This window comes from Diospyros lotus, chromosome 3, assembly GCF_014633365.1.
Source record: "Diospyros lotus cultivar Yz01 chromosome 3, ASM1463336v1, whole genome shotgun sequence".
NCBI lineage: Eukaryota > Viridiplantae > Streptophyta > Magnoliopsida > Ericales > Ebenaceae > Diospyros > Diospyros lotus.
In genome coordinates, this window is record NC_068340.1 from 39,549,099 (window position 1) to 39,575,778 (window position 26,680).

Here is a 26,680-nt window from a genome sequence, read left to right on the forward strand (position 1 = left end):
ATCTTTGTATGTAGATTTTAGTTTAAAAATATTACTTATTTAACAAGATTTGTTATTTAAATAAAAATAATATTACTCGATTAAATTTTTTTTACTCAAGTAAAAATAATCTTTTGATTGATTTAATTATTTTAATTATTTTCAATACAAAAAATAGTCAAAAGCAAAATAATTAAAATTGATAAATTTAAAAATTAAATTGAACTAATAATTTCAATTGATTCAATTTGATTATTTGGATTAAACGGAAAGTTTAATCACCCCTAATTGTAGTAAGACAATCTTTGACATTGCATCCATATATTCCTTGAAAAGGTTAAAATAGGTTCATTTAGGTGACATTGGCCCAAGCTATAACTACTAACCTTTCTTTTCTCCTCCTACTCCAAATGGCTTGATTTGATTTGTTCTCTCTGCAAATCAAACCAACTCGACTTCCATGGATTAACAGTCTGCTTGGGAGAGGAGATGGAATAAAAATGAATGGAAAAACATTTTCTTTCCATCGAGAGAGACAATAGTAATAAAATGAAATTTAATCCATTTTCATCTGCAATTCTAATTTTGTTTTCCCACGAATTAAAGAGAATCGGATGAAATGTAACATTGTGCTTAAGCAATGCCCTTTTATCTTTTAATTATAATAGTGTTTATTGTTTGTTTAATATCTCCTTGCTCTATTGATTTTCATTGTTTAAAAGAACCCAAAATAGTTCACCTTTTATTTCACTCATTTATCTTCCATTGCATATTTAAATCCCTCCCAAACACAGCCTAAGTTGATTCGATTTAACTATGGTTTGGATCCCAATATTATTGTTGTGTCAAACAATCTTATTATTGTTTGAACACGACAAAATTGTGCTTATTTCAAAAACATTTTTAATACACAAGACTTCTCACTTTAGAAGAAATAAAAAAGGACAATTTTCATACTTTTGTCACTCATTATTTTATTCGTAAAGAAACTATTTTCATACCTTAAAACCGTGACGTTTCAATCATAAAAGGATTTTCTTTACTATTGCTACCAAACCTAACCATATGTGTAATTTGAGCTACTGCAAAATGAATACTAAAACAGCACCTTACCTGACTAGCGAACCAACCATAACAAAGTAAGAAAATAATTAAGTTAAATTCAATAAGTTGTCAACTTACCATATCAATGGAGAACTAGCACTTAGGATGGATGCCTTGGCAAATTGGCGACCCTCAGACAAAAGGTCCTAATATGTTTACATTCATCAATAAAAACTATCATCAGTTTAGTGTATTTTTTTCACTATAAATAGCTCAAATCTCCCTAAGAAAGCAAGGGGCCCTCCTCTATTGCACAGGCATCTCCTCCAGACTAGCACCTGTATGAGATAAATCAAATAAAAAGTGGCACATCTTATGTCATCAACATCAATGCCCAAGTAATTACAAACCTTCTAGGATAAAGGGATTAAGAAGCTTTAGTGGGGGAGATTCAAGCTGCTGGCCAGGTTTACCTTGCTCTTCGACTGGAGGCTCAATTTGTTGGTATGATTCCTCCAGATCAAGATCAAGAGGTTCAAGCTGCAGCTGCGGTTTAGTTTCATCGAGAGGAGGTGCCTCCAGCCGCTGGTACTTGGGCTTATTTTTCTCGAGGAGAAGATACGTGGTGCAGTACCAGAACATCAGTATTCGACCCTGAGCCATCACTGTATCTCCAACACGACCTTCTCCAAAAGAAAGCCGCTCAAGTGCCTGTAAAAGAACAAAGATGCGTAAAAGCAATCTGCATTGCTATTCTAACGAAGGTAGGTTAGGATGGACTTTTTAACTTTTTTGATCTGGAATTGACTAGAGGTGAGGCCTTTAATAAATTATAAAAGTAAATGATTTTGACTTAAAAGAGTTCTTAAGAGGGTACAGGGCCGGGGAAAATGAGGATCTTAACTATATTCCATCCCTATTGCAAAATGTGACAGGCTACATGGTTTGGTACTTGTAGCCAACTAACACAGGTCTTCACCTGTAAGCAGTAATTCTTCGTTATAGCAATACAACCAAATAGTGATGTTTCAACCAGATAGATTGAAGTCAGGATTTTGTGCCAGACTTTGGTTCAAATTTACAGCAGTGGAAACACTTAGTTTCCTCTAGATTTACATGGCAAATGTAAAGTAACGGACTTGTATATGAACAGATAATGGCAGAAGGTCACAGGTTTGAGTGGTGGAAAATAACTTCTTCACATCAAAATTAAAAAAGAAAAAAAAATCAAGCAGAAGATAGTGCACAAATATGACCCTTCCCTGCTTGCCCAAAATAGGGAGTCTCATGCATTGAGAATGCCCTTTGGAGGGTGAACGTTGGTAGCAATTATAACGTTGCTCCTTTATAATTGGAAGATCACGACTCGCAAGCTTGACGTATGGAAAAGCTTTTTTTTGAGATAAAAAAAAAAAAAGCATAAGATTGCATGAAAATATGACGCTGCCTCAACCCTTGCAAAGTGGGAAGCCTCATGCACTAAGGATGCCTCCTGGCTATCCCCTAGGTCTGCTGCTGAATATGGCATATACTGCTAATACTCAAGTCTAGGGAAAACATTAGAAGTGAAAGCATAATCTTGGTCAACACGTTCAAAAGAAAAATGTCAAACTGAAGAATAACTCTAGAATTATAATGGTCAGTTTCCATATAAACATTGTTGAAAACGGCTTGGTCAAACTGCAGAACATAGTTTATATCTACAATCTCTACCATATGGACCAACCAAGGTAAGAAAGTCAAACTTTATGTTTGCTGTGTATGTAGTGTCCTGTGAGACACAAGCTTCAAGTTTCATCTCTCAAGATAATGCAACCAAAAAAAAGCAAAGGGAGAGAAGAATAAGAAAGGAAGAAAGAAAGATTCATGTTCTTCAATTTACCTGTTCTCCAGTTTGTACATCAAAAGAATGCTGACTATCAAATTGAAGGCCACTAAATTCATTGATGCAAAGCCCTTGAAATGCCCTGAAAGTACCAGGAAATAATGTAGTTATATATGGCCGAGGAGGGAAAGCTTGTTGTCCATTCAGGTCACTAGGAATCTAAGCAGAACAGATACGGATACTAGTATGGATGCAGATATGGAAATGGACACACGATACAGCAATTTGAAAGAAAAAAAAAGGAATACAGCCACAACTGGGATACTGCAAAACTAAGATATTTTTTATTTTTTTATTGATGTTTATGAACATAATAACCAAAAAATACTGAGAACATAAAAATGTACCCATCATTAAGTGACAATATAGACATCATTATCATTAATTGCACCCCATCTAACTAAGGATTGGCGGCATGGCATTCATAATGTCAATTGGCCTCTAAAAGTCACATTGGCAATACAAATCCTTGCAAAAGAACAATATGGCAAAATTTTATTCTTTACTCGAAAGTAGCTATTTTTGTTAGAGTTGTGATTAAGCTCAAATGTGTTTTTTTTATTCTTTACTCAAAAACTTATTGTAATAGTAGGTTTTACCACCAAAAACATATTTCTAAAACTCTACTGAAAATCCTTAAGTGTGTTTTCATGTCTATTGTGTGCCCAACCTATGGGACACACCATGTCGTGTGTCTAACATGTATTCAAAGTGCCCAACCAGTAGCTGTGTTCAATACATGTCAGATGTGTGTATGACACCAAAAATGAAATGTTCATGCTTCTTAACTTGGAATTTGTTACCAAGTTTCTCATACATGAAAGTTACTTACCATCTTATAAGGGAAACACGTGGAATCCAGCGAAAGAAAATTGGTGTGTTATCTGCATTGACATAATAGCCTCCAAACACAATAAAAACTGTCATAAGAGATGGTCCTAAGGCCATTGCTGCTTCAGTGGTTGGAACCATAGCCCCCACGGTTAGACCCATTGCAGATGCAGTGAAGGACTCCATTGTTATGATTCCACAAAACTTTCCAAACCTAGAAAGGCAGAAATCCCTTCAGTAATTTTAAGCTTTCTAATTAGCACGTCAAATCTCACTAACAATTGAATGTCTAGCTATTCTCTTGGCAGTGATATTGCTTAAATTTCTACAGAATATCTACCGACAAATAGTAATAGAGTTCACAGTTTGAGTTGGATTGCTCAGGTTGTTTGGGTTCTGAACAACCCTAATTAATCCTTCCAAACTTTGTTTATATCAAGTTTAGTAATAAGATGTTCTGGCCCTAAACTTCTTTCCCGCGCATCTAGCAGGCTTCTATACTAAAGAGCACAAAATTAACAGGAAAATATCCAGAGAGAAATGAGTCATGTTTTTCAGCAAGCCCAAACAAGGTCCAATCTTCAGTTGACAGACATAGTGCTTAGTCTACAGGCTGTTGCGTATCTTATTAATAGTTTCTTTTACTTGTTCTATGTCCCATTTTAAAGAAACTTCGCAGAGGTTACATGTTGGTGCTTTCTTAAAAAGAAACCCCATTTTATAGGATTGTGGCTGATGTTTTGGCTGACAAAGCAGCAAACATAACTAAATATCAACCAGGAGAGAGGTCTTTTAATGAATAAATCGCAGTTTTTCTTATGAAACAAAATAAATGTACACATTTTTACACGTATTTTTGCATATGTTGCATAAAAGATTAAAGCCCTTTTTCTTTTACCTTCTCTTCTACATTTGTAGAAATAGATGAAATTTTGTGGCATAATGGAAAAGATCCAATGCTGATTTCATTTTCTACAAAGGAAAAGAAAATAACTAATATAATTTTCCATCATTCATGTCTGTCCAGTGCTCTACTGCAAAGATAAAAGTAGGCTCCACTGTAGAACATGGAGAAGTAATTGGAAAACAGCACTCCCCCGAAGCAGCTAAGATCAGAAATCAAACTGGCCTAGTTAACATTACGGAAACTTACCTGGACAAAGTTGGATTAAGACGAGACATGGGGTACAGAATGGTTCCAAAGAGTAATGGGAATGCTGCTCCAATGGGGATCTCAGCTAGTAACTTAGAAAGCAGATATGGACCTAATGCATAAGACCCTTTACCACGCTCTCTATTGACAATAGCACGTTCCTTGGGAAAGACGCCTGCAGTTTTTGTGAGGGCAGCCATGGCTGTATTTATGGCTGCAACCTATGGAAGGAAAAGAGAGAAAAAAAACAAACAAACATAAGAACAATCAAATATCTCCACTTCTTAAATTTACACATTTAATATTCTCAAGAATTATGCATAAGAAAATGAAGGCTTGTGGAAACATCTTTTCTTCATCTTAGCAAGAAAATAAGTAAAATTGAATTTTCAGCAAGCAATTCCAACTCAGTATTCTTCCAGCAAGCAACCTTGGATGTGCACCTATCAATAACACTAATGTCCTGGAACAGACTAAAAAAATCCAAGTAATCTTTGCTAAACCAATGACATCAAAATCTTAAAAAGGTGGAACTGGAATTGAGTTCACACAACTAGAACATGGTTGCTTCCAGATTTTGGAATGCACAAGATGCAAATTGGATCCACAAAATTAGGGATCCCAATCAAAGAGAAAACATTGGCAACTCTACAAGAAATAGAAAAGGAAAAGAGACCTTGCCAAGCAATTGAAAGATGTTAAGATATGATCTTTATATTAGGCAACTATTATATCTTCTATATATATATATATATATTCTCAGATGTTTTGTATATCTCTAGAATATATCATTTCCTTTCTTTAGAGTAGGATGCAAGTATATAATCCTTGTATAACCCATTCACCAGATAAGAAATATACATACATTCTTTTATTTTATAAAAGAGAGGTGAGAAAAAGTACTAGTTCTATGATTTTCTTTTTTATTTATTTAAAGGTTATCACTTTTGTTTGGTTTTGCATTTTATTGGCCATATCAATCTAGTTTAGTGGTGAAAATGCAATGAACCATGAAATTTTTGTTTTCATAATTTCTTACAGCTTGTATAAATAAATATTAGATTTGCAAGTAGCAATCCAAGTAAACTCTAAAGCATACAAGATTCCAAAATGGTGAAACCAACTGAGCCTGTCCCTCTCATACAACAACCTGTAACTTGCCTCATCCAACCAATCTATGGTCAACTTTTGGTACATTGAACAGAGAAGACAACTTATTTGGGACATGCACACGCTCACAGGTGCAGAATCCACATGTAAATTATAAGAAAAAAAAAAGTAAAAGGACAAGACCACATGTTTTGGCAGAGCATGCCACTTTCTATCATGCATAAGAACAAAACCAAAGCATTCTTTCCCTCAATAATTTTAAAATGAAAAATTGAGATATGTTGATGAAACAGACTTCAAAAAAAATCTACCTGAATATTTCAGCAGAGCATTCCATCCAAAAATATTGGCCACAATAACTAATGTATCTTTTACTTTACAATTGTGATTTTATCTAAAACTGAAAACTCCCATTGCATGCTTAACTAGTGTCTGCTCTTCATATAACATCAATCTTATTTAAAAAAACAAATGGCAGACAATTTGGTTGGAGTAGAAGTATTCATCAGCAAAGTTTTGAAAGTAAAGACAGCTTTTTGGGCACATGTTTAGAAGTATCAACCATGAAAAATGTTGAATACATTCATATGTCTGTCTGTCCCCAAGACAAAAAACAGGGCAAAAAAACATAAAATCTAAGACAAGCCTTGCTCATTATTAAAAGCCAAATGACTCAAAACATAACCATCCATACATGTTTATAGAACAATGTATGTAGGACAAATGACCAATTCTAATTATGCTGACAAATTTCAGTTTATATCTCTCCTTGATAGGACAGAATACCCTAATGAACATTCTGTTCTTTAAGTGTGCATATTACATTAACTGTACATTGGTTATCTCAACAGCATTCATAAACAAAACACGAATGACATCAACAATTACCATTATCATTATATCAGTGTCACTCATACATTCACAAAACCATCGATGGCAAATACCTGAAGCAATCCCATTCTGTCCTGTATTGAAGTCTGAGATCTTCCCATCCTCCAGAAAACAGAGCCAAAAATGATTGCTGATGCAATCGACATCCTTGCCCGAACTTTGTTTGTAGGCCCATCACGAGAAGCCTAGTGAGAAATTTGCAGGTGGCAAATCAAGTTGCAGAAAAGATAAAACTTGGGTACAATTACCAAGCATCAATTTTAATTTGAGGCCAGAAATGAATTCAACATTTATAAAAATTTAATGCATTCTATAAAATACTGCTACCATATGCATCTTGATAATTGTTTCACAGTTGGAGAGCAAGGATTTTATTAAGAAACATAATGAAAAATATTCCAATGTTCTAAGTCTGAGGAAGAAGGAAAGGGAAAGGAGGGGAAGCAGTAAGAAAGTGAACAAACAGTAGAGATACAGAAAAGTGAAACAATGAAAATTTTTCACCCAGACTGCATCCTCTTAATGCACTTTAATAAAAATTTGTATTGCTACTTTCCGGAAAAAGACAAAAAGAAGAAGAAGAAGAAGAAATATAAAAAAGGGAAGCAATTAAATATCATGATATGGGTTGCATACCATTGCGTTGATGCACTTTACTACAACATATTAGGCCTTAATCTCACCATGTGTGGCTCCTATTGAAGATAAGATGCATGAAACTCAATTAAGATGGTTTGGTGGAAGAAGACCAACAGAGTTTCCTATGAGAAGAGTGGATGTAATGGAACAAGTCCTTAGCAAAAAAATGTAGAGGAAGACAAAGAAAAACTTGTTAGTTTTAGGTATGATATGGTTATAAGGGTCTTACAAAAGATAAGACCATAGATAGAAATCATGGGTGAGCTAGAGTTCATATAGCTGAATAACCTCATTTCTAATTTCATCTTTTCTCCTTTTTGTATGGCCATGCATCCATTGTAACATCCTCATCTCCATTATGCTCATAGTTTGCACATGTTGGAATTTTACTATCCAACATTATATGCCATACAACCAAGTTGATCTCAAACCCATCTTACAAAATTTTCGTTTAACTTTAATGGAATCTTACTATCACACAAAATGCTGAAGACACTTTGCTACAAATTTATACCACTTATCAAGACAAAGAAGAGATAGAGAGTAGTGAAGCAATGGAATGTGCCAATCAGCTATAAGATCTAGTTTGCTATCCATTTTAATTTAACACGACAAGTAAATTAAGTCACAATTAAAGGAATCACCTGCATCCAAGCACGTCTAAGGAGCAGCCAAAACTGCCTCCACCAACTCCCTTTCTTTTTCACAGTAGTATGCTTCCTTAAATTGTTATTGTTCTTAGAAGTTTTCCTTCTAGCAAGAAGAGTTGCAGATACAATTGATGGTGCTTCTTGTGAGAAGGACTCAACAAGGCCATTTATCCTCTTTTGGGAAGAGTAGACACTTTCAGCAGAACTATAGTCAACAGATATCAAATCAGCCAAAAATTCAGCTGGATTAACATGATCTGGGCAATGGTACCTGTCAACCATCAAACAATTAATGCTTTCAGAACTAGCATCCAGAAAGCAATAGCTCTTAACATGAATAACTGGAAAGTGTATATGCACATGGAACAGCCTGAAGGCATATTTGAAGGAAGACGGGCACAAGTAAAAGCCATAAATGTGTATATATATATATATTTATTATAACTTGCCAATTTGTGGCCCAATGTACAGTTCATACATGTACTTTACATGGTTTAGAAAACACTAATCTTCTAACTGATTAATGCTTATGCAATTCTTATTGAAATGTGACTAACAAATTTTTATTTTTTTCTTTCATATGTATGGTCCAGCAACACACTTTTTATCAATTTATAAAATGTACATTATGTTGTTAAATAGAATCCTAGCAAAAAGTGATGTCCAGGAATTCTCAGCTTCTGGAAACCTATCTTACCATCCAAATTCAGCAGCATTTCAATCATTAGTTAAATTTGTCAGAGACTTAGTGGCACAGTGATGCTTATACATATTGGCCAAAGATGATTAAGCAGACTCCCAATGTTCTGGTGAAAATGCAGGTCAAAGAATTCCAAAAAGAGTAAATGCACAGATACACACAGCTTTGTATTAAAAGTAACAACCAGTTCCAGTAACAATGGATCAAAGAATTCCAGTTCCTGTACAGTGCTTAATGCCTTAACTTTTCTTCGACCAGAAAGCAGCAAAGTGTTTACATCTTTATGTGTTTAGTCCCAAAATTTTTGGTAAAATGCCAGAGATCTTAACAATCTGCATATAATGGCAGAATAACCAAGACATAATCAGAAACTTCCAGATGTCAAGAAACATTTAGTTGGTTGCTTTTTCATGTATATGAAATTCACGCATAAGATTCTTGAGACCAAGGGGAAAACAAAACAGCGTATAGGAGAATAAAGGATCCTTGATGGTTCAGGGTTGAGAGAGTACTTTACAGCCAGTAAATAAGAAATTGTCAATGTTATATTCATCTTTACTCATTTTGCACGCAAGTTTCAGCATCTAGATGCAATACTCTTAGATTGTCTTCATCCTTAATATTCATCTTTATACATTTTGCACACAAGCTTCTGCATCTAGATGCAATACTCTTAGATTGATGGTTCAGGGTTGAGAGTATACTTTACAGCCAGTAAATGAGAAATTGTCAACGTAATATTTATCTTTATACATCTTGCACACAAGCTTCTGCATCTAGATGCAATACACTTAGATTGTTTTCGTCCTTAACAATATGATCAAAATCGTATCAATAATTTTTAACTTACTTTAGTTAAGCATAGCAGAAAAAAAAGATCAACTTAATTAAGAAAAACTTAGGCCCTGTTATCTTTATTGTTTTTAGGCCGTTTTCAGTTTTCTAAAACAGTGAAAACATGTTTATTTTCTTATTTTCAAAAAACAAGGAAAGATTTTGTAAAGAAAACTCAAAACAATAAAAAGTCGTTTTGGCTGTTTTCATCACAAACACGCTCACAATTTCCAAAATGCGAAAAATGCTATAAACATAAACAAAAAGAACACGTTCTTAGCAATCTCAAAATAAACACTCAAAATACAAAACTGAAAATGAACTCAAAATTGAAAATTGAAACACGAAGATAACAACCTCTTATTTTTCTCTCATAATTTTAGATCTAGGCTGCATAAAGGACTCAACTGCCAAACACCAAACAAGGCAACCAGAAGGGCTAAAGAGAAGATATGGTCCTAGCTGATAGCTTTAGCTGATTTTGACCAACTAGCATGAGCACTTGTGCAAACTGAATGCTGCTTCTTTGATGGGAACTATTGCAAATATCTTTTATTTAAAAAAAAATGATTTTAAGGAGTGGGTGTGCATGGATTTACCTGAAAATATAGAATCCCCAGAAAAAATAAAATAAAAATAATACTACTAATGGATTTTCGGACTATTTTATAAAGACACTAAGATAGCACTTATAGAGGAACAGTAAGACGAATGAGTTCAGATACCAACCCAAATCTTGAGAAGTATGCCAGTGGTTCATCATGTGCAGGTCCAGCATAAACAAGTCCGCCTTCTGCCAGCAGCACAATGTCATCAAATTTCACATAGACTGAACCTCTGGGCTGGTGTATGGAGCATATTACAGTATGTCCATCCTGTGCAAGTTGTTGAAGTGTTTCCATCACCTTCTCTGCCTGGAAGGCATCAAGACCTGAGAGCAAAAGCAATTTTGTAATAGCTGAGAAGAAGTAAGAATAATTCAATAGTTATTTATTTATTAAATGTCTAGATCAATAAATTATATAAGCAAGAATAAGACTCTAGAAATTAATTTATTTTTCTACAATTGTCAAATCAACTTATACATGGCCCTAATAATGCAGCTACTCGAAATGTTGTAATGGATTAGCCACCAAAGGTGATGCAAATTAAAAGCAACATCAAACAAATACTTGGTTTCAAGAATAGGAGGCCTGCCTTTCCTGTTACAGGGCTAGTTACTACCCCAATCACTTTTCCCAACCTCAATCTTGTTTGAAAACCAAGTGTAATTTTTAGACTTCAGTTCAATGAAATAGTCTGAGACTCACAGGAAGTGACACTGTATAGAACCCTCAAACTTTGGCTAATGCAGCTCAACTGCTTTTGACACCAATACATTATTCTAATATATATCAAACAAATTCTCTTGGTAAGCCCTTTCTGAAGGAAAGTGACTAGAATAACATAGTGCTCAAACCAAATTTTTCAACAACCTAACTGCAAAAATTTGTGAGCCCTATGTTTCATTATTAATAATTAATAATGACTAACTACACAATCCGAAAAAATTTATTTCCAATGAGTAAAAAGAACAAAAGCATTTTCACAATGCATAGTTATCACTAAATAATGATCAAACCTGGGTCTCATACCATAGCAATGATCTGAATCCTGAAAGAAAGATTTCACTTTACATCAAACACTATCATACCCCTTGGTAGCAGGAAAGACAAACAAAACAGAACAAACATTTTGTTCAAACCATAAGTATCAACTTTGGCCATCAACATGGCATTCAGATATACCAAATCAATCATTTGGATGGACTGGATCAACATACAAAATAAATAATGTGTACGAACTGGTCCAATTGAAATATAATATTGCAGAAAAGAATTAGTCCTAAATGCACAACATATAAATAATAAAGCACAATTACCAGTTGTAGGTTCATCAGCAAATATGACTGATGGACTAGCTATCAGTTCACATGCCAGGGATAGACGTTTCTTTTCACCACCACTAATTCCACGGACCTTAGCATCCCCGACAGGAGAATCAGCACAACTGACCTGTTGAAGAAAAGCATGATAGTCAACACAAGGGGAAAAAAATTAAAATGTCTTAAAAATCTCAAACTTAGATAAGGGTAACAATTATTCATTATCATATGAAGCTGGAAAAATCTAAAGGGGTAATATAATTGCATAAATCCTAATTATTGTTAAAAACAAAAAAGAAAATTAAAAAGAAAAACATTTATGCATACAGCTGAAAATGGTCTGGCATTGAACTGAGGGTTACACTAAAATTGAAGAGAAACTAGAGACAAACTCCAATTAGGAACAGACTTAAACCTTACTTTCCATTAATAAAAAAAAGTGTTAATGTCCATGCAATTAAGCTACACATTGATATAAAGAAGAAAAATTCACACAAGCAACTACAAGTTTCAAGCTAGAGTTACCAAGCCTAGTTTGAACAATAGTTTGTTCACATATTCATCTCTCTCTTCCACTGAAGATATCTCCTGAAGTTGGAGTTCAGCAGCAAGAGATAGTGTCTCTCGAACAGTCAATTGTGAGAAGAAAAGGTCCTCTTGTCTCACATAAGCAAATCTGGAATGATAGTAGTGATTAAAAGAAACATACAGAATGGTGTTAAACAGTTTATCTGAGTAACATATGGAGCTTCTAGAAAGTTCTATCAAAGCTATACATACTTATAATTTCTGTTCAACACAGGCCGTCCATTGACCTCCAAAAGGCCTGATAAATGCAACCGGGGTGAAGCAATAATTTGACCTGCTAAAATATTGAGCAGTGTTGTCTTCCCTGATCCTGATGGCCCCATTATTGAAAGCAATCTTCCTGGTTTTGCCTCTCCATACACATTCTTAAGCAGAAATCTCACCTAAAAAACCACCCACCATTACAACACAGTTAATATCTGTGGGAAGAGATTATATTGATGCTATTAATAGATAATACCAAACAAATTCCCATGCTTGCGCATGAACAAACAGAGTGAAAGTCTAAATTATGTTTTTTTTCTCTGAGTTAAAGAAAGGTAGTAGGAGGCAACCAATAACACAAAAATCTTTTAGACAGATTGTGGAATCTGAAGATCTGTTGAAAAGTGCTATAGGGCATATATTATTGAGTGGCCATCAATATCTGCTCCCACCAATTCAGTTGAAGAGAAGTTCAAAAGCTTGCATTAAATTTGTCTATAAAGCAACCTATATTGTAAATTTGACTTTTTGGTGCCTCCCACAAATGAAATAAGTCTAACATGACCTTTTTTCCCCTGAAATCATACCAGAAAAGCCTCATACAGAAGGATCATGGCATAGCTTGTAATAATAACAATGTCATATGATATATGCACTGAACTATATAAAAAAAAACAACTGAGCCTAGTGACCATATGGTAAACCTATGCTTCCATAATCAAGCTCCAGTTAAACTACTCTGGTGAGAAAAAGAGATATTTGTTTCAGAACAGAACCCATTTCAAGATAATTTTAAGGAGACAAACAACAGAGAGAGAGAGAGAGAGAGAGAGAGAGAGAGAGAGAGATCATAGGAAATTTTATGGGGTTCTTTTGTAGGCTTTCTTGGCTATTCTGGTAAATGAATACTAGAACAATTTTTAAATTTCAATCTATTTACCAAAAAAAAAAAAAATCAATCTAAATGCGAGTAATTGCCATTAAACAATCAAACTAAATTCTATCCATGTGTTGGCATTAGCTTGTAACATTTACTTGAGTGCATGCTCACGCACTTTAGTACAGTGATTTTGATTCAACCATTAGATCATAGTTGACTCGATCCAATGGTTGAAGTCATTACCACATAGACATGCATCTAGTGCTTCAAACTATACTGTAACAAAGACCTTAGCAGTAACCAGTACAACATTACTATCAAAGCGTTGGCTAAAGCAATAAATGCCTTCAAAAGTGGCATTCCATCACCGAATTCCACTATGTGCTTCCAAAAACTAGCTATTTCCAAAAACAATACATACGGCTATATATAGAATAGCAATATGTAGCTACAGTTTTGAAAATTTTCCAACAAATTGAAATTATATACGCTGCTTTCTGAGAAAATGGGGAGATAAAATAAAGATTAGAAAGTTCGGCGGCACATGCGTGTCAGAAAAACTAAAATCGGCTAATCCAAACGTCAAATTAGGCACGGTTAAATAAGGTTTTACATATCATCGCCTCTAAATTTCAAAATTCATCGTCTTTCGTGCATTTTATAGCCAGCCAAACATGCTTTTAACCCTAGCTTGTCATATCTTACGCTTCTGCACTAATGCAACATGCAGGGGGGGGGGGGGGGGGGGGGGGGTTGGTTACTGTTCGAGCAGAAGAAGTAATCTCACTCCTTTGGAGGACTTATCGGAGAGGGAGCAGGTGATGTCGCTCCACCGGATAGTCACTGGTGAAACTTTTCCGGCGGACGGAGATTCGCCGCCGTCAATTCCATCTCCGCCACCGTCCTTCTCGTCCTCCGCCTCATTTTCCGGCAAGTACGCCGGGCCGGGGCCGGAGAACAGGCGGAGCAAGAGCGCCGCCGCCAAGGCGGCCACAACCTGGCCTACACCGCCCTTCCGGCCGAGTCCCACTATCCGGCCGACACCTTGTCCGACGACGCTAAGCACCACCATTATCCCCACTCTGTCAAAGCAGAGGTCTATTATGATTTCTCGGTTCAGTAGTCAGTCCGTCGTTTGATCCTTCCCCGTGAGGCTTCTTTGGCATGATTGCTAAATTTTTGGCATATTTAATTTTATTATCTTCAAAAAGATATTTTCTAGTAGCAATAGTTTTAAATAATTAATTTAAAATTATTTCCTTTGGGTTTGAAAAATCATTTTAAAAATAAAATCAGGGATAAATAAATGTGTTGTTAAAATTTTTAAAAATTCCAATTGTATGATAAAAAAAAAAAAAGGGGGTAAAGTCGACTATGAATCTCTCGCATTGTGAGATTTAAAAAATATAAATATATAATATAATTTTATTATTTATTAATAAAAAGAATGAGTCAACAAGTAAAAAATAAAAGGTGTGTAATAGTTGATTTGAGCAGTAAAACGTATTTTAAATCACCTAAATCATAGTTTAATAGTTTGAGTGATTTGAGAAATATAACAAACACAGTTATTAAAAATATAATTATCAACAATTAGTAATTATAGAATTTTTTATATTTTAATTAAAGGGTATTGGTGGTCGATTTTATATGTCTATTTATGAAATAAATTGCTACAATTAATTTTTCAATAATTCAAATTATTATTGACTGGTCAAATCGAAAAATTGTGATTTGAAAATTTAAGTCAAATTCTTTTAAATAAAAGAAAATAGGAAAACAAATACCTCACTTAAAAAGGTTTATGGATTGTCTGTTTTTAAAAAGTGATATAATTTTTACTATTGATAAAAACACATAATATTGGTTAAATTATTGAACAAATATAATATTTCTTTACATCAAATAAGTATGTAAAAATTTGTATGTATGGTTATTTGAGAGATGATTAAACACTTGTGATAAAAAAACACTCACTATAATCTCTTATTATTGAACCAAATTTAAGATTTAATAATTTATTAAGTAAAATAAATAAATAAATAATAAGAATTTTATATAGATAGAAAACAGGGTAACTGGTAAAAAAGTTATATATATATATATATATATTGAGAATAAAATTGCTCGTAATATTCTCATTTTCAAAATCAGAAACTAATTTGGAAAACAAAAGCCAAACACGCCCCATGGCATCTGTAATCGTATTCATTCATTTTCCGACGGTTACTAAATTCGACCAACACGTGTCCCTGTGAGGATAAGGTTGGTGTTTGCAGTCATTGAAGTCTTATTCGAAATATTACTATTTTCGAAGAAATTATTTTTTGAAACTAAAAAGACATTATTTTTAAATTATAAATTACACGTGGCATCCTAGATTTGGCGAAAAGTTGAGGATAGCCCTTTCTTTCATTCAACTTTATATGATACGAAACTTCGTATGTGATAAAAATAATTATTGATTTTTTTAAAATATCAAATTATCTCCTTTCTTTGTGTGTTGCAAAAACATAAATTAAAAACTAAAAATATAAGTGTTCTCTCAATTGATTCGTTTAGTTCGATTATTGAATTGATCGAATTTTTTAAATTAAATAAATATTTTTTTTAAATTAAATTAAACTAATCAAATAATTGTTCAAACTAAAAATATTAAAAAAATACAAAATAATAAAGTGTAAGGAAATAAAAATAATTAATAATAAATAAAATTTTAATTAAATCAAAATAATCGGCCACTGTATCCTTTGAAATGTACATGTTATTATAAAATCTTTGAAATTTACACGTTATTATAATAGTTAACACAATTGTCGATTTTAATTTACCATTTGAAATTCTTATAATAGTTCTCAATTCTTTGTCTTTGAAATATTTCCCAGTGAATGAGGTCTTTTATGGTCTTTAATAAAATTATTGTTGGAAGACAACTTTTAACTGGAAGACAAGTCATACATAAATTACATTGAATGTCCAACTCTAAGTGTGTATAGACTGTGTTTGTATTTAAATTTATCGGGGGTGCATCATGAGGGAGGTCACCCGCCTTTAGAAATTAGTCGGGAGAAGTTCGAACACTCCAGGTGAATAAAAAAAATGAAATGATAATTTTATTTTATTATTACATTTAATATATCTTGAGATGACGGTTTTTGTGCGACTTTAGTACTCGCGTCCTTAATTACTTTATGAAAGATAAATCACATGTAGGGTCTTTGACTCTTATGTAGGTAAAAGATTGAACTCACAACTCATCAAATTGGCACCGATATAGTACTCACCAGATCATTGACCTATAACTTCCGGTTACATTTAATATATCTTGATTTTTATAAAATAAAATATCATATTTAATGTTAATAAAATGGAATGTATTAGATAAAACATTCTGCCCCGTTCCCACGTGCGTATGCATTCCCTTTGTTCTTCGATTCGATTGACGGAGAGATCAAATCAAATTCTTAATCTGTGTTAGAAAATTGAATGCTGGGAACCCTAGCTTTCTCTCTCCTTCCTTCTGCTGATCTGATCTTAGAGTCGTGTTTGCATATAGATAGCGACAATTCATTTCAATGTGGATGTAAACCCTATATTGATTTACTTCCAACACTCACTCTAACTAGATCTTCAAATCAGATCCTCAAAGATCAATATCTTCGATCCGTTCACGATTGAAGTTGTTTCGCAGTTACATAGCTCAAAGCGCCTGATTTCTTCAAAATTTTCTGGGTTTTAATTCCATGCTCCTAGGATTAGATTAACCAGTATGGGAGCTGGGAAGAAATGGTTCTTTGCTCTCTTCGCCCACGCATTTGTGTCTCTCATGCTCCTCCTCAGGGCCTCCTACTACACTTCGCGAAGGCCCTTTGCCGCCGCCGTCCGCCGCGGAGTCGGTTACCCCCCGGCCTTTCGCTTACTACATCTCAGGCGGCAGAGGCGACCCCGACAGAATTTTCTGGCTGTTACTGGCGGTTTATAATCCCCGGAACCGGTACTTGCTCCACATTAGGGCGGATGGTTCGGACGACGAGAGGCGGAAATTGGCCGGTTTGGTCAAGTCCGTGGCGGCTATACGTTATTTCGCGAATGTTGATGTGATGGGGAAGCTTGATCCTTTGACGTACATGGGATCGACTACCGTCGCCGCGACTTTACATGCGGTGGCTGTACTGTTGAAGGTTGATGGTGGATGGATTGGTTAATTACCTTGAGGGCAACTGACTATCCGTTACTTACTCAAGATGGTATGCTACTTTACTTTCTGATTCATATATTCTTAATGTTCTATGTCTGTTCGAGGGAATTTGATTTCAGTGTTGCTCTTTATATTGCTATATACAAATTTTTGTAAGAGAGTAGTATATTGTACAGTGCCAAGACCTATCCAATGTGAGAACACATAGTTCATATGGTCAAATTGGGAATATTTGCTCCCTTTATGCTGCTTTTTTTATTTAGCAGTTATTTATCAAAAAAGAAAAGTAAGTCTACTTGGATTTACTACCTTTGTAATATTATGCAGAATGCTTGTGTTAACCCTCTTAGATTAGAGATTAGAACTTTCTGATTAGTTTGAATGTTGAGGCAAATGGTTTTAGGAGGATCATCATCCATTGTTTATCTGTATTAGGTGGGTTGGAGGCCATCCTGGAGGAATTTGTGACTGAAATGATGCAATTTTCTTATCTTGATCACAATTCTGTTTTATTTGAAATTTTCTTTTTGACTATCAAGTTTACCTTCTGCCGGTGAAAAAAGGATTCTCAGGATTGCTTGTGGATACCAACAAAGAGCTTTCGGATTTAACAATCAATGGGTTTTCAATATGAGAATAAACTTATAGACATACGTGTGAGGCAAGCGGTTGGAGTGGAAGAAGTTCGTAGCAAAGGAGATAGAGAAAGACCAAAAAAGTTAGTTTGAGAAGACTTAGATATAACATGGGATATAATGACCTTATAGAAAATATGGCCATGAATAGAGATGATTGAACAGTTATACTTCATTGAGTTGACTCCCTTATTGGGATTAAAGCTTAAGATGCTGATCAAGAAAATTAGAATCATAATTATCATCTATACCTTCTCTTACCATTGTGAATGTGAAATTGGTATTTTCTTGACATGCATATTTTGATCTGTGATTAATTGTGTCACTGTTATGAATTTGATGCCTGAGGCTTTTAGTATATACATCAATAAGTTAATATTGAATACCCCAGCATCATGATTTCAATCAAATGCTGAATGGTATTTCTTGTCATTGCTTTGATTTTCTTCGAAGTATATGATATAGGTTGTTAACTTAGTACCTTTGTCTGTTGGTTTCATTTTGTTCCAGAAACTAGGGTGCTTGTAGCAAATGCTTGTGCCGTTGCCTGGCATATGGTGTTTATACTTGAATAATGCACCTTGTGTGGTGGTAGACAATCAAACTTCTTGTTGTGAGTCTCCCACAAATTCCTATTGATTATTGTATAGGAAGTCCTGAGTTAACTAAAGATTTGCTTGTCTTAAATACACTTTCAGATTTATCCCACATGTTCTCCTCTGTCCAGAGAGACGTCAATTTCATTAACCATTCTAGTGATCTTGGATGGAAAGAGTAGGCAAACCCTTATTGCTAAATAAGCTATAATTTTGTTGCTGACAACACGAACCATATTTGAGCAGCAGGGCTCTGTTTGATGTCAATGTAGGGGTAAAAGGATTCAGACAATTGTGGTTGATCCAGGGCTTTACTTGGCAAGGAGGGTCCAAATATTTCACGCCACACAAAAACAGCCAACGCCGGATGCTTTAGGGTCTTCACAGGCAAATCCTCTTTCTGCTTCTTTACCTAGTTTAGTTCCCTGTAAATGTTAGCATGAAAAAATTGGGATCAACAGAGGAAAACTATGCTGAAACAGAGTTCTCTGTTATCAGGTTCTCCATGGGTTTTCTTAACCCTGGGTTTTCTGGAATTCTGTATCCTTGGCTGGGATAACCTCCCTCGCACCCTTCTAATGTATTTTAACAATGCAATCTTGCCCCAAGAAGTCTATTTCCAATCTGTCATCTGCAATTCACCCTAGTTCAAGAACACAACTGTTAACAGTGATCTGAGATACATGATCTGGGATAATCCCCCCAAAGATGGAACCCCTCTCTCAACACATCAGATTACGAGAAGATGGTTCAAAGTGGAGCTGCTTTTGTTAGGAAGTTTCACAATGACAATCCAGCCCTCAATGTAATTGACAAGAAGATCCTCAACCGCCACCATAACAGAGCTGCACCAGGGGCTTGGTGCTCCGGGCAGAAGTGCCGGTGGATGGATCCATGCTCTAGGTGGGATAATGTTACTGGCTTGAAGCCGGGGCCTCAAGCAAAAAGGTTTCAGGAGTCGATAACCAAGCTTCTTGATGATTGGAATGCATATTCAAACCAGTGCAAGTGATGACTTATATCAGGTTTCCTCGGAGAGAGAGAGAGTGTAAGCACCCCCGCCCGGATATCCCAACCACCCGGTCTATCCGAACGAGTGCGCTCACAGAAGGGAAGAGGAATAGACAAAAGACAGAAATGCCCTGGCATGCATAAATAAGAAATTTAACAGCGGAAGCAAAACGGTAAACATGCATGCCCACAAGCACCCCGCTGATACAGCGGTCATGAAGTATATAAAAATACATACAGACCCTGTGCCAACAATAGGAGGTACAAATGACAACCTGGCACAGTCAAAAATAAAAGACAACGACTCTAGCAAAACATCAGAGATGACGGGGGCAGCTAACTGTACACCTTACCAACGCGGCCGGCTGCTAAATGGAACGATCCTCGCCCTCGGCCTTTGCTTTACCCTTACCTGGAATGATGGAAAGCAAGGTGAGTCGCAAGACTCAGCAAGTTTATAAGAAATGAAAGGCTATAAATAAAAGAAGAGACCATCCCAAACACAGCCCCACAAGTACACACAAGTCATGAGACGCTACAACACAACAGTGCAGTATAGTGAAAGCACATACCGGTCCTTGGGGCCCACACAAGACACCTGGCACCCAAGTCCCATACCAACCTGCCGCTGCCCTGGAAGGCAACAATATCCTCAACAAACCTGTGCGCACTGTCCCGGGGCGGTACTCCCGTCACCCGTATCCACGTCGGTACTCCCGACAACCGAGCCATAGGCTCCCTCGGAACGGTACTCCCGTCCGAGAACTAAATACTATCAGTAGCCATGCAATGCACATAAAATGCAATGGCGTAGTGAGCATCAACGTGATACCAGGAGCCCATACATCCAAGCATCAGGCCATGCTCCGCCCATATAGTAAGCCACACACGATGCATATGCCCGTGCTGGATGCATTATAATCAAGCTAAAATGCCCGTGACCAAGCATAACCAAATCATGTTAATCCCAACATGCAGCCCGTACCCATGTGTACATCAAGCCATGCAACGAGAATAAAATATAAGCAGGCATGCTATAATCACATAACGGCTAAGCAAGTTAGCAGTGCCTGGCACCGGTCAACGGTCAGTGGGTAGGAGAGACTCGCCGGCGGCCTAAGGTAGACCGTACGACAGTCACTCCGTCACCGAACCGTCGATCCCAGCCCCCACTGCACAACCGCTCCAGCTAGAAAATAACCAAAAATCCAATTAATACCCGAACCGCTAAGAACCTAGCCCCGGGTGAGTACGGCATCATTCCCAACAGGCAGGGGGGTGGCACAAACCCCCGTAGGCAACCAACGAAACCCACGAGATCCATTTAATAAATTAAATCTTAAACTAATCGTTTAAAAACTTCATAATTAATTAATAGCCAAAACAAATGAAGAGAGGCCCAATAAATCGCCAACGAAAGAAACGACGAGATAGGTAAGAAGAACTTGCCTTATCAGAGATATCCTTAGGCTCGTTGGGTCCAAAAGCAGTAAAAATTATACAAACTGCAATATCCCAATTATTTGCCAAAATTAATAAAATTAGACGCAAAACGAAATTCTGACCGTACAGAATATTAATTACTAGCTGCTCTACATACCTGGATAATTAAATCTGGAATTAAACGCAATTTAATCCGAATTTTTCAGCCCCAAAATCTCACAATTTCTCCCGTGCGCGCGCTGGTTTTTCTCTAAAATTGCTACTGTTTCTATGCTCAAAATCACGCCCGAAATCGGGCTTAAATGCGGCCAAAAATAAGCGGAGGAGACGCGGCCACGTGGCAGCGCGCAGGCCAGCCACTGGGAGGCCACCGCCTCACCGAAACGACGTCGTTTCGGACGTCCAGTGGCTGATTAAAATCAGCAAAAAATCCCCCCCCCCCGCACGCAGCCCCCGCGACTCGAAGCCGAGTCCACCGCCTGGCAGCCTCGCGCGCGACCGCTCGCGCCCGCATGTGTCTTCAACCTATATGTGACTTATATTATATTTAAGGTGATTTTGAGCCCTTTTCTGCAACACACGCCAGCACCCGAAACTTTCCATTAATTGCACTAACGCCCACTTAATTAATTACATTAACTCCCGAAATTTCTGAAAATCCCATTATTGAATTTCTTTTAATTTTCCTATAATTCCAGAAATTCCTAAAACAAATTAATTAATTATTTTAATTTCTTATTTCCTTAAAATCACATAAGTAAATTTTATTAAATCACAACAAATTATTTTAATATTTCTTTTAATTTAAATTACCCCAAAATTAAATTAAATTGGCATTTACGGGGCGTTACAAATCCTCCCCCCCTTAAAAGAATTTCGTCCCCGAAATTCGTACCTGGCTAGGCAAACAACTGAGGATGAAGTCGCCTCATGTCCTCCTCTAGCTCCCAAGTAGCCTCCTCAGGGGTATGCTGCTGCCACTGGACCTTCACATAGGGAATCGTGCGGCTACGAAGCACTTTTTCTTTTCGATCCACGATACTGGTAGGCAACTCGATGTACGACGCGTCCTCTTGTACCACGAGCGGATGATAATCAATGACATGCCCGGGATCTGCCACGTACTTGCGGAGCATAGAAACATGAAAGACATCATGTACATGGGCTAACTGAGGGGGTAAAGCTAACCGGTATGCCAACGATCTGACTCGCTCCAATATCTCGAACGGTCCCACATAGCGAGGACTCAACTTGCCAGATACTCCGAAGCGTCGAACACCCCTCATCGGCATAACTCGAAGGAAAACATGATCACCCACATCAAACTCCAAATCTCGGCGTCGTCTATCAGCATAACTCTTCTGACGATCCTGAGCTGCCTTCATCCTAGCCCGAATCAACTGGATCTTTTCTGTCGTCTGCTCCACCAACTCCGATCCAAGTAACGCTCGCTCCCCAGTCTCGGTCCAGCAAAGCGGTGACCTACACGGCCGCCCATATAATGCCTCAAATGGTGCCATCCCAATGCTGGCCTGGAAGCTATTATTGTAAGCAAACTCCACCAACGACAAATGGTCATCCCAGCTCCCATGAAAATCTAGTACATAGGCGCGGAGCATATCCTTCAAAGTCCGAATGGTCCGCTCCGACTGCCCGTCAGTCTGAGGATGGAAGGCTGTACTGAAAGTCAGCTGAGTCCCCATAGCACTCTGCAACGCCTCCCAAAATCGTGAGGTAAACCGAGGATCCCTGTCTGACACAATACTAGCTGGGACTCCGTGCAGTCTCACCACCTCATCAATGTATAGCTTGGCCAGTCGATGAATAGGATAGGTCTTCTTGACAGGTAAGAAGTGCGCTGATTTAGTCAACCGATCAATAATTACCCATATCGAGTCGTACCCCCGGCTGGATCGCGGCAATCCTGATACAAAATCCATAGCTATACGCTCCCACTTCCACTCCGGCACAGATAAAGGTCGTAACAATCCTGCGGGCCTCTGGTGCTCAGCCTTAACCTGCTGGCACACTAAACATCGCGATACAAATTCTGCTACGCTCCTCTTCATGCCGCTCCACCAATACTGACGCCGTAAGCCCTGATACATCTTCGTCGCTCCAGGATGGATAGTATAGGGAGAACGATGAGCTTCCTCTAGGATCCTCTGCCTGATATCACTGTCACTCGGCACACAGATCCGTCCACGAAACAATAGCAAACCATCGTCCCTCTGACTGTACCCCAATGACCCAAATCTCTCCATATCAGCCATAATCTCGCCAAGCTCCACATCCTGTCGCTGTTGATCGTGAATCTGACCCTCCAGATCCGAATGGATACTCATGGCAGCGCAATAAAGTGTAGGATTGTCTGGTGCCACAGAAATAGTAAGATCGCTCATCTGCTCCAGTAAGAACCACTCCTGCACCATCATAGCTGCAACTGATGCTCCACGGCGACTCAGTGCATCTGCTACCACATTGGCTTTACCTGGGTGATAGAGGATCTCGCAATCATAGTCCTTAAGCAGCTCCAACCAACGTCGTTGTCTCATATTAAGTTCCTTTTGAGAAAATAAATACTTGAGACTCTTGTGATCTGTATATATCTGGACTCTCTCACCATAAAGATAATGCCTCCAAATTTTCAAGGCAAACACGACAGCCGCCAACTCCAGATCATGTGTGGGATAATTCTCTTCGTGCCTCTTCAACTGTCTAGATGCATAAGCATTCACTCGGCCGTCCTGCATCAAAACACATCCCAACCCTGCATACGAGGCATCACTATATACAGTAAATAACTCACCACACCTGGGTATCGTCAGTACTGGCGCCGAAGTCAAACGCCGCTTTAACTCCTGGAAAGACCTCTCACAAAACTCGTCCCAAATAAATCTGACGCCTTTCCTTGTCAACTTCGTCAGGGGAGATGCAAGCCGTGCAAAACCCTCTATGAATCGTCGATAATATCCGGCAAGGCCAAGAAAACTCCGAATCTCTGTCACTGTCATCGGTCTCGGCCAATCCATCACGGCTCTAGTCTTCTCTGGGTCTACTGAGATACCCTCTCCTGAGACCACGTGTCCCAAGAATACCACTCGGGTCTGCCAAAACTCATATTTCGAAAACTTGGCATATAACTGCTCCTCTCTTAGCTTCTGTAGAACCACGCTCAGATGCGCCTCGTGTGTCTCAGGGCTCGGTGAGTAAATTAGGATGTCGTCAATGAAAACTATGACAAAAGAATCCAAATATTCCTTGAATACCTTATTCATCAGATCCATAAATACTGCAGGTGCATTGGTCAGCCCAAACGGCATGACCACAAATTCATAATGGCCGTAACGCGTGCGAAATGCGGTCTTTGCAATATCCTCATCTCTGACTCGCACCTGATGATAACCTGACCGCAAATCTATCTTGGAAAACATTGATGCACCACGCAACTGATCCAGTAAATCATCCACACAGGGTAGGGGATACTTGTTCTTGATTGTTACTTGATTAAGCTGTCGGTAATCTATACAAAGTCGCATAGACCCGTCCTTCTTGCGCACAAATAATACTGGGGCCCCTCATGGCGATGTGCTCGGCCGAATAAAACCTTTCTCCAAAAGATCTTGCAATTGCACCTTGAGTTCTTTCAGTTCATTGGCAGCCATACGGTAAGGAGTCTTGGAAATAGGCTGCGTACCTGGCATCAGATCGACTGCAAAATCAATCTCTCGGTGCGGTGGTAGTCCCGGCAACTCATCTGGGAACACATCTGGAAAGTCTCGCACCACAGGATAGGCAGCCAACTCCTTATTCTCCCCCGCTATCACGGTCACGAACGCAAAGTAGGCTTCACACCCACGTCGAATAAGTCTCTCGGCGTGCATAACCGATATCATCGGTGTAGTCACCACTGGCTTCACACCCCGGTATGTAACAACTGGTCTCCCCGGATGCTCAAATGAAATTACCTTCCGACGACAATCAACCCGAGCATAGTGCCGAGAGAGCCAATCCATACCCAACAGTAAGTCAAAATCCTGGATCGCCAAAACAACAAGATCCCCCACAAATACCTGGTCGTAAATCCCTATCTCGCAATTCCTGACCATCTCACTCCCCAACAACACCGTCCCTTCCAGTGTCGAAATAGATAAATCATATGGTAAGGGGTTACACGGGATTGGGATCTTATGCAACAAATGAGGTGCTATAAAAGAGTGGGTGGAACCTGTATCAAATAGGGCACGTACGTCATGGCCATAGAGAGTAAGTATACCTTGCACTATATCACTGCTCTCAGCTGCCTCGGCCGCTGACACTACAAATGCCTGTCCCTGCATCTGAACTCTCTCTGTAGGTCCTGGGCGCTGTGCTGCTGGAAGAGGTAATGGCGCTCCTGAACCCTGCGCCCTAGGTGCAGACTGTCTCTGAGCTGGTCTGGGCCCCACACCTCCAGTCCGTGGCCCTCCACTCTTTGCTGGCTGGGTGCACCTGTTCGCTCGGTGGCCCCTCTGTCCACAGCGAAAACAAATAATCTCCTGCCCTGTGGCCGGTGTAGCTGGTGGGGCTGGTGTAGTCGGTCTAGGCGCCTGTGGACAGTCTCTCTTCAAATGCCCCGGCTGACCACAGCGATAACATACATCTCAACGTACCTCCCGACACTGCCCCTGGTGTCTCTGCCCGCACTGCCGGCACTGTGGAAATCCCGAACTCTGGCTGCCTGCATCCCACTTCCTCTTCTTACTGCTGCTCCCTGCACCCTTCAAGACTAACTGCTCTGCTCGGGCCTCTAGTCGATCCCTCTCCACCGCGTGGGCTCGCTGAACAGCCGTAGGGAAGTCAGGGGCCTCAATACCAGCCATGGCATGACGGATCTCTGGTCGTAACCCCCTCTGAAACTTGCTAACTCGACGCGACTCAGGGGTCACTAACTCAGGAGCATAACGAGATAATGCCACGAACTCAGTCTCATACTGTGTAACTGTCTTACTGCCCTGCTGTAACTCAATGAACTCAAACACCTTCTGCTCTCTGATCCAAGCCGGTACATAGGTCTCATTGAACGCCTCGACGAACTGTGCCCATGACGGACCTCCATCGCCATATCTCTGTCTGGTGGTCTCCCACCACCGCTCGGCGTCACCTCGTAACAAAAAAGTCCCCAGCCGAACTCTGTGGGCCTCTGCACAGTCTATGGATCTCAAATGCTTCTCCACCGCTAGTAACCAATCCTCAGCCACCGTCGCATCAGCGCCTCCACTAAACTCTGGTGGTCGCAAGGCCATAAAATCTCTAAGCACTGTAGCACCTAAACCGTCCCCTGCTCCCGACGTACCTGAATGCGACGCCTGGGCCGTAGCGGTCCTATCATCATGTCTGCGCTCCTGTCGCAACTGAGATGCTGCCAGTACATCTACAGCTCGTAAAATACCCGCTAATGTCTCCTGCATATCTGGTGGCCCTGGCTGTCTCTGCTCTCCAGCAC

General features: G+C 38.5%; 1 protein-coding gene and 1 pseudogene across 3 annotated transcripts; one reads left to right on the forward strand and one right to left on the reverse strand.

Moving 5' to 3' along the window:
• Positions 1-1,119: 1,119 nt before the first annotated feature.
• On the reverse strand, positions 1,120-14,479 carry LOC127797282 (ABC transporter G family member 7). Of its 3 annotated transcripts, XM_052330048.1 has the most exons (12): positions 14,100-14,479; positions 12,421-12,611; positions 12,166-12,316; positions 11,638-11,770; positions 10,446-10,647; positions 8,177-8,453; positions 6,947-7,078; positions 4,893-5,113; positions 3,741-3,953; positions 2,906-2,990; positions 1,497-1,734; positions 1,120-1,361 (listed from the first exon to the last, which is right to left on the reverse strand). In XM_052330048.1, exons 1-12 carry the CDS (start codon positions 14,382-14,384, stop codon positions 1,330-1,332), a joined length of 2,160 nt encoding a protein of 719 aa, XP_052186008.1. In that variant the 5' UTR covers positions 14,385-14,479; the 3' UTR covers positions 1,120-1,329. The 3 variants fall into 3 exon arrangements, with proteins under 3 accessions (XP_052186008.1, XP_052186007.1, XP_052186009.1); XM_052330047.1 differs by having other exon boundaries at positions 1,120-1,734; XM_052330049.1 differs by lacking the exon at positions 14,100-14,479 and adding an exon at positions 13,137-13,155 and having other exon boundaries at positions 1,120-1,734.
• A 2,513-nt stretch (positions 14,480-16,992) lies between these two features.
• LOC127797287 (beta-glucuronosyltransferase GlcAT14A-like) lies at positions 16,993-19,753 on the forward strand (annotated as a pseudogene).
• Positions 19,754-26,680: the final 6,927 nt, after the last annotated feature.

What these genes read in the sequence shown, in the direction of transcription:
- LOC127797282 (XM_052330047.1), bottom strand. Translation starts at nt 14,384, where the DNA reads ATGGTGGTGCTTAGCGTCGTCGGACAAGGTGTCGGCCGGATAGTGGGA. An exon ending in TGCTGATGAACCTACAACTG is followed by an intron (nt 10,648 to 11,637) that starts GTAATTGTGCTT and finishes TTTTGCTCTCAG; the next exon opens with GTCTTGATGCCTTCCAGGCA. An exon ending in ACAGAATGGGATTGCTTCAG is followed by an intron (nt 5,114 to 6,946) that starts GTATTTGCCATC and finishes TTCCTTCCATAG; the next exon opens with GTTGCAGCCATAAATACAGC.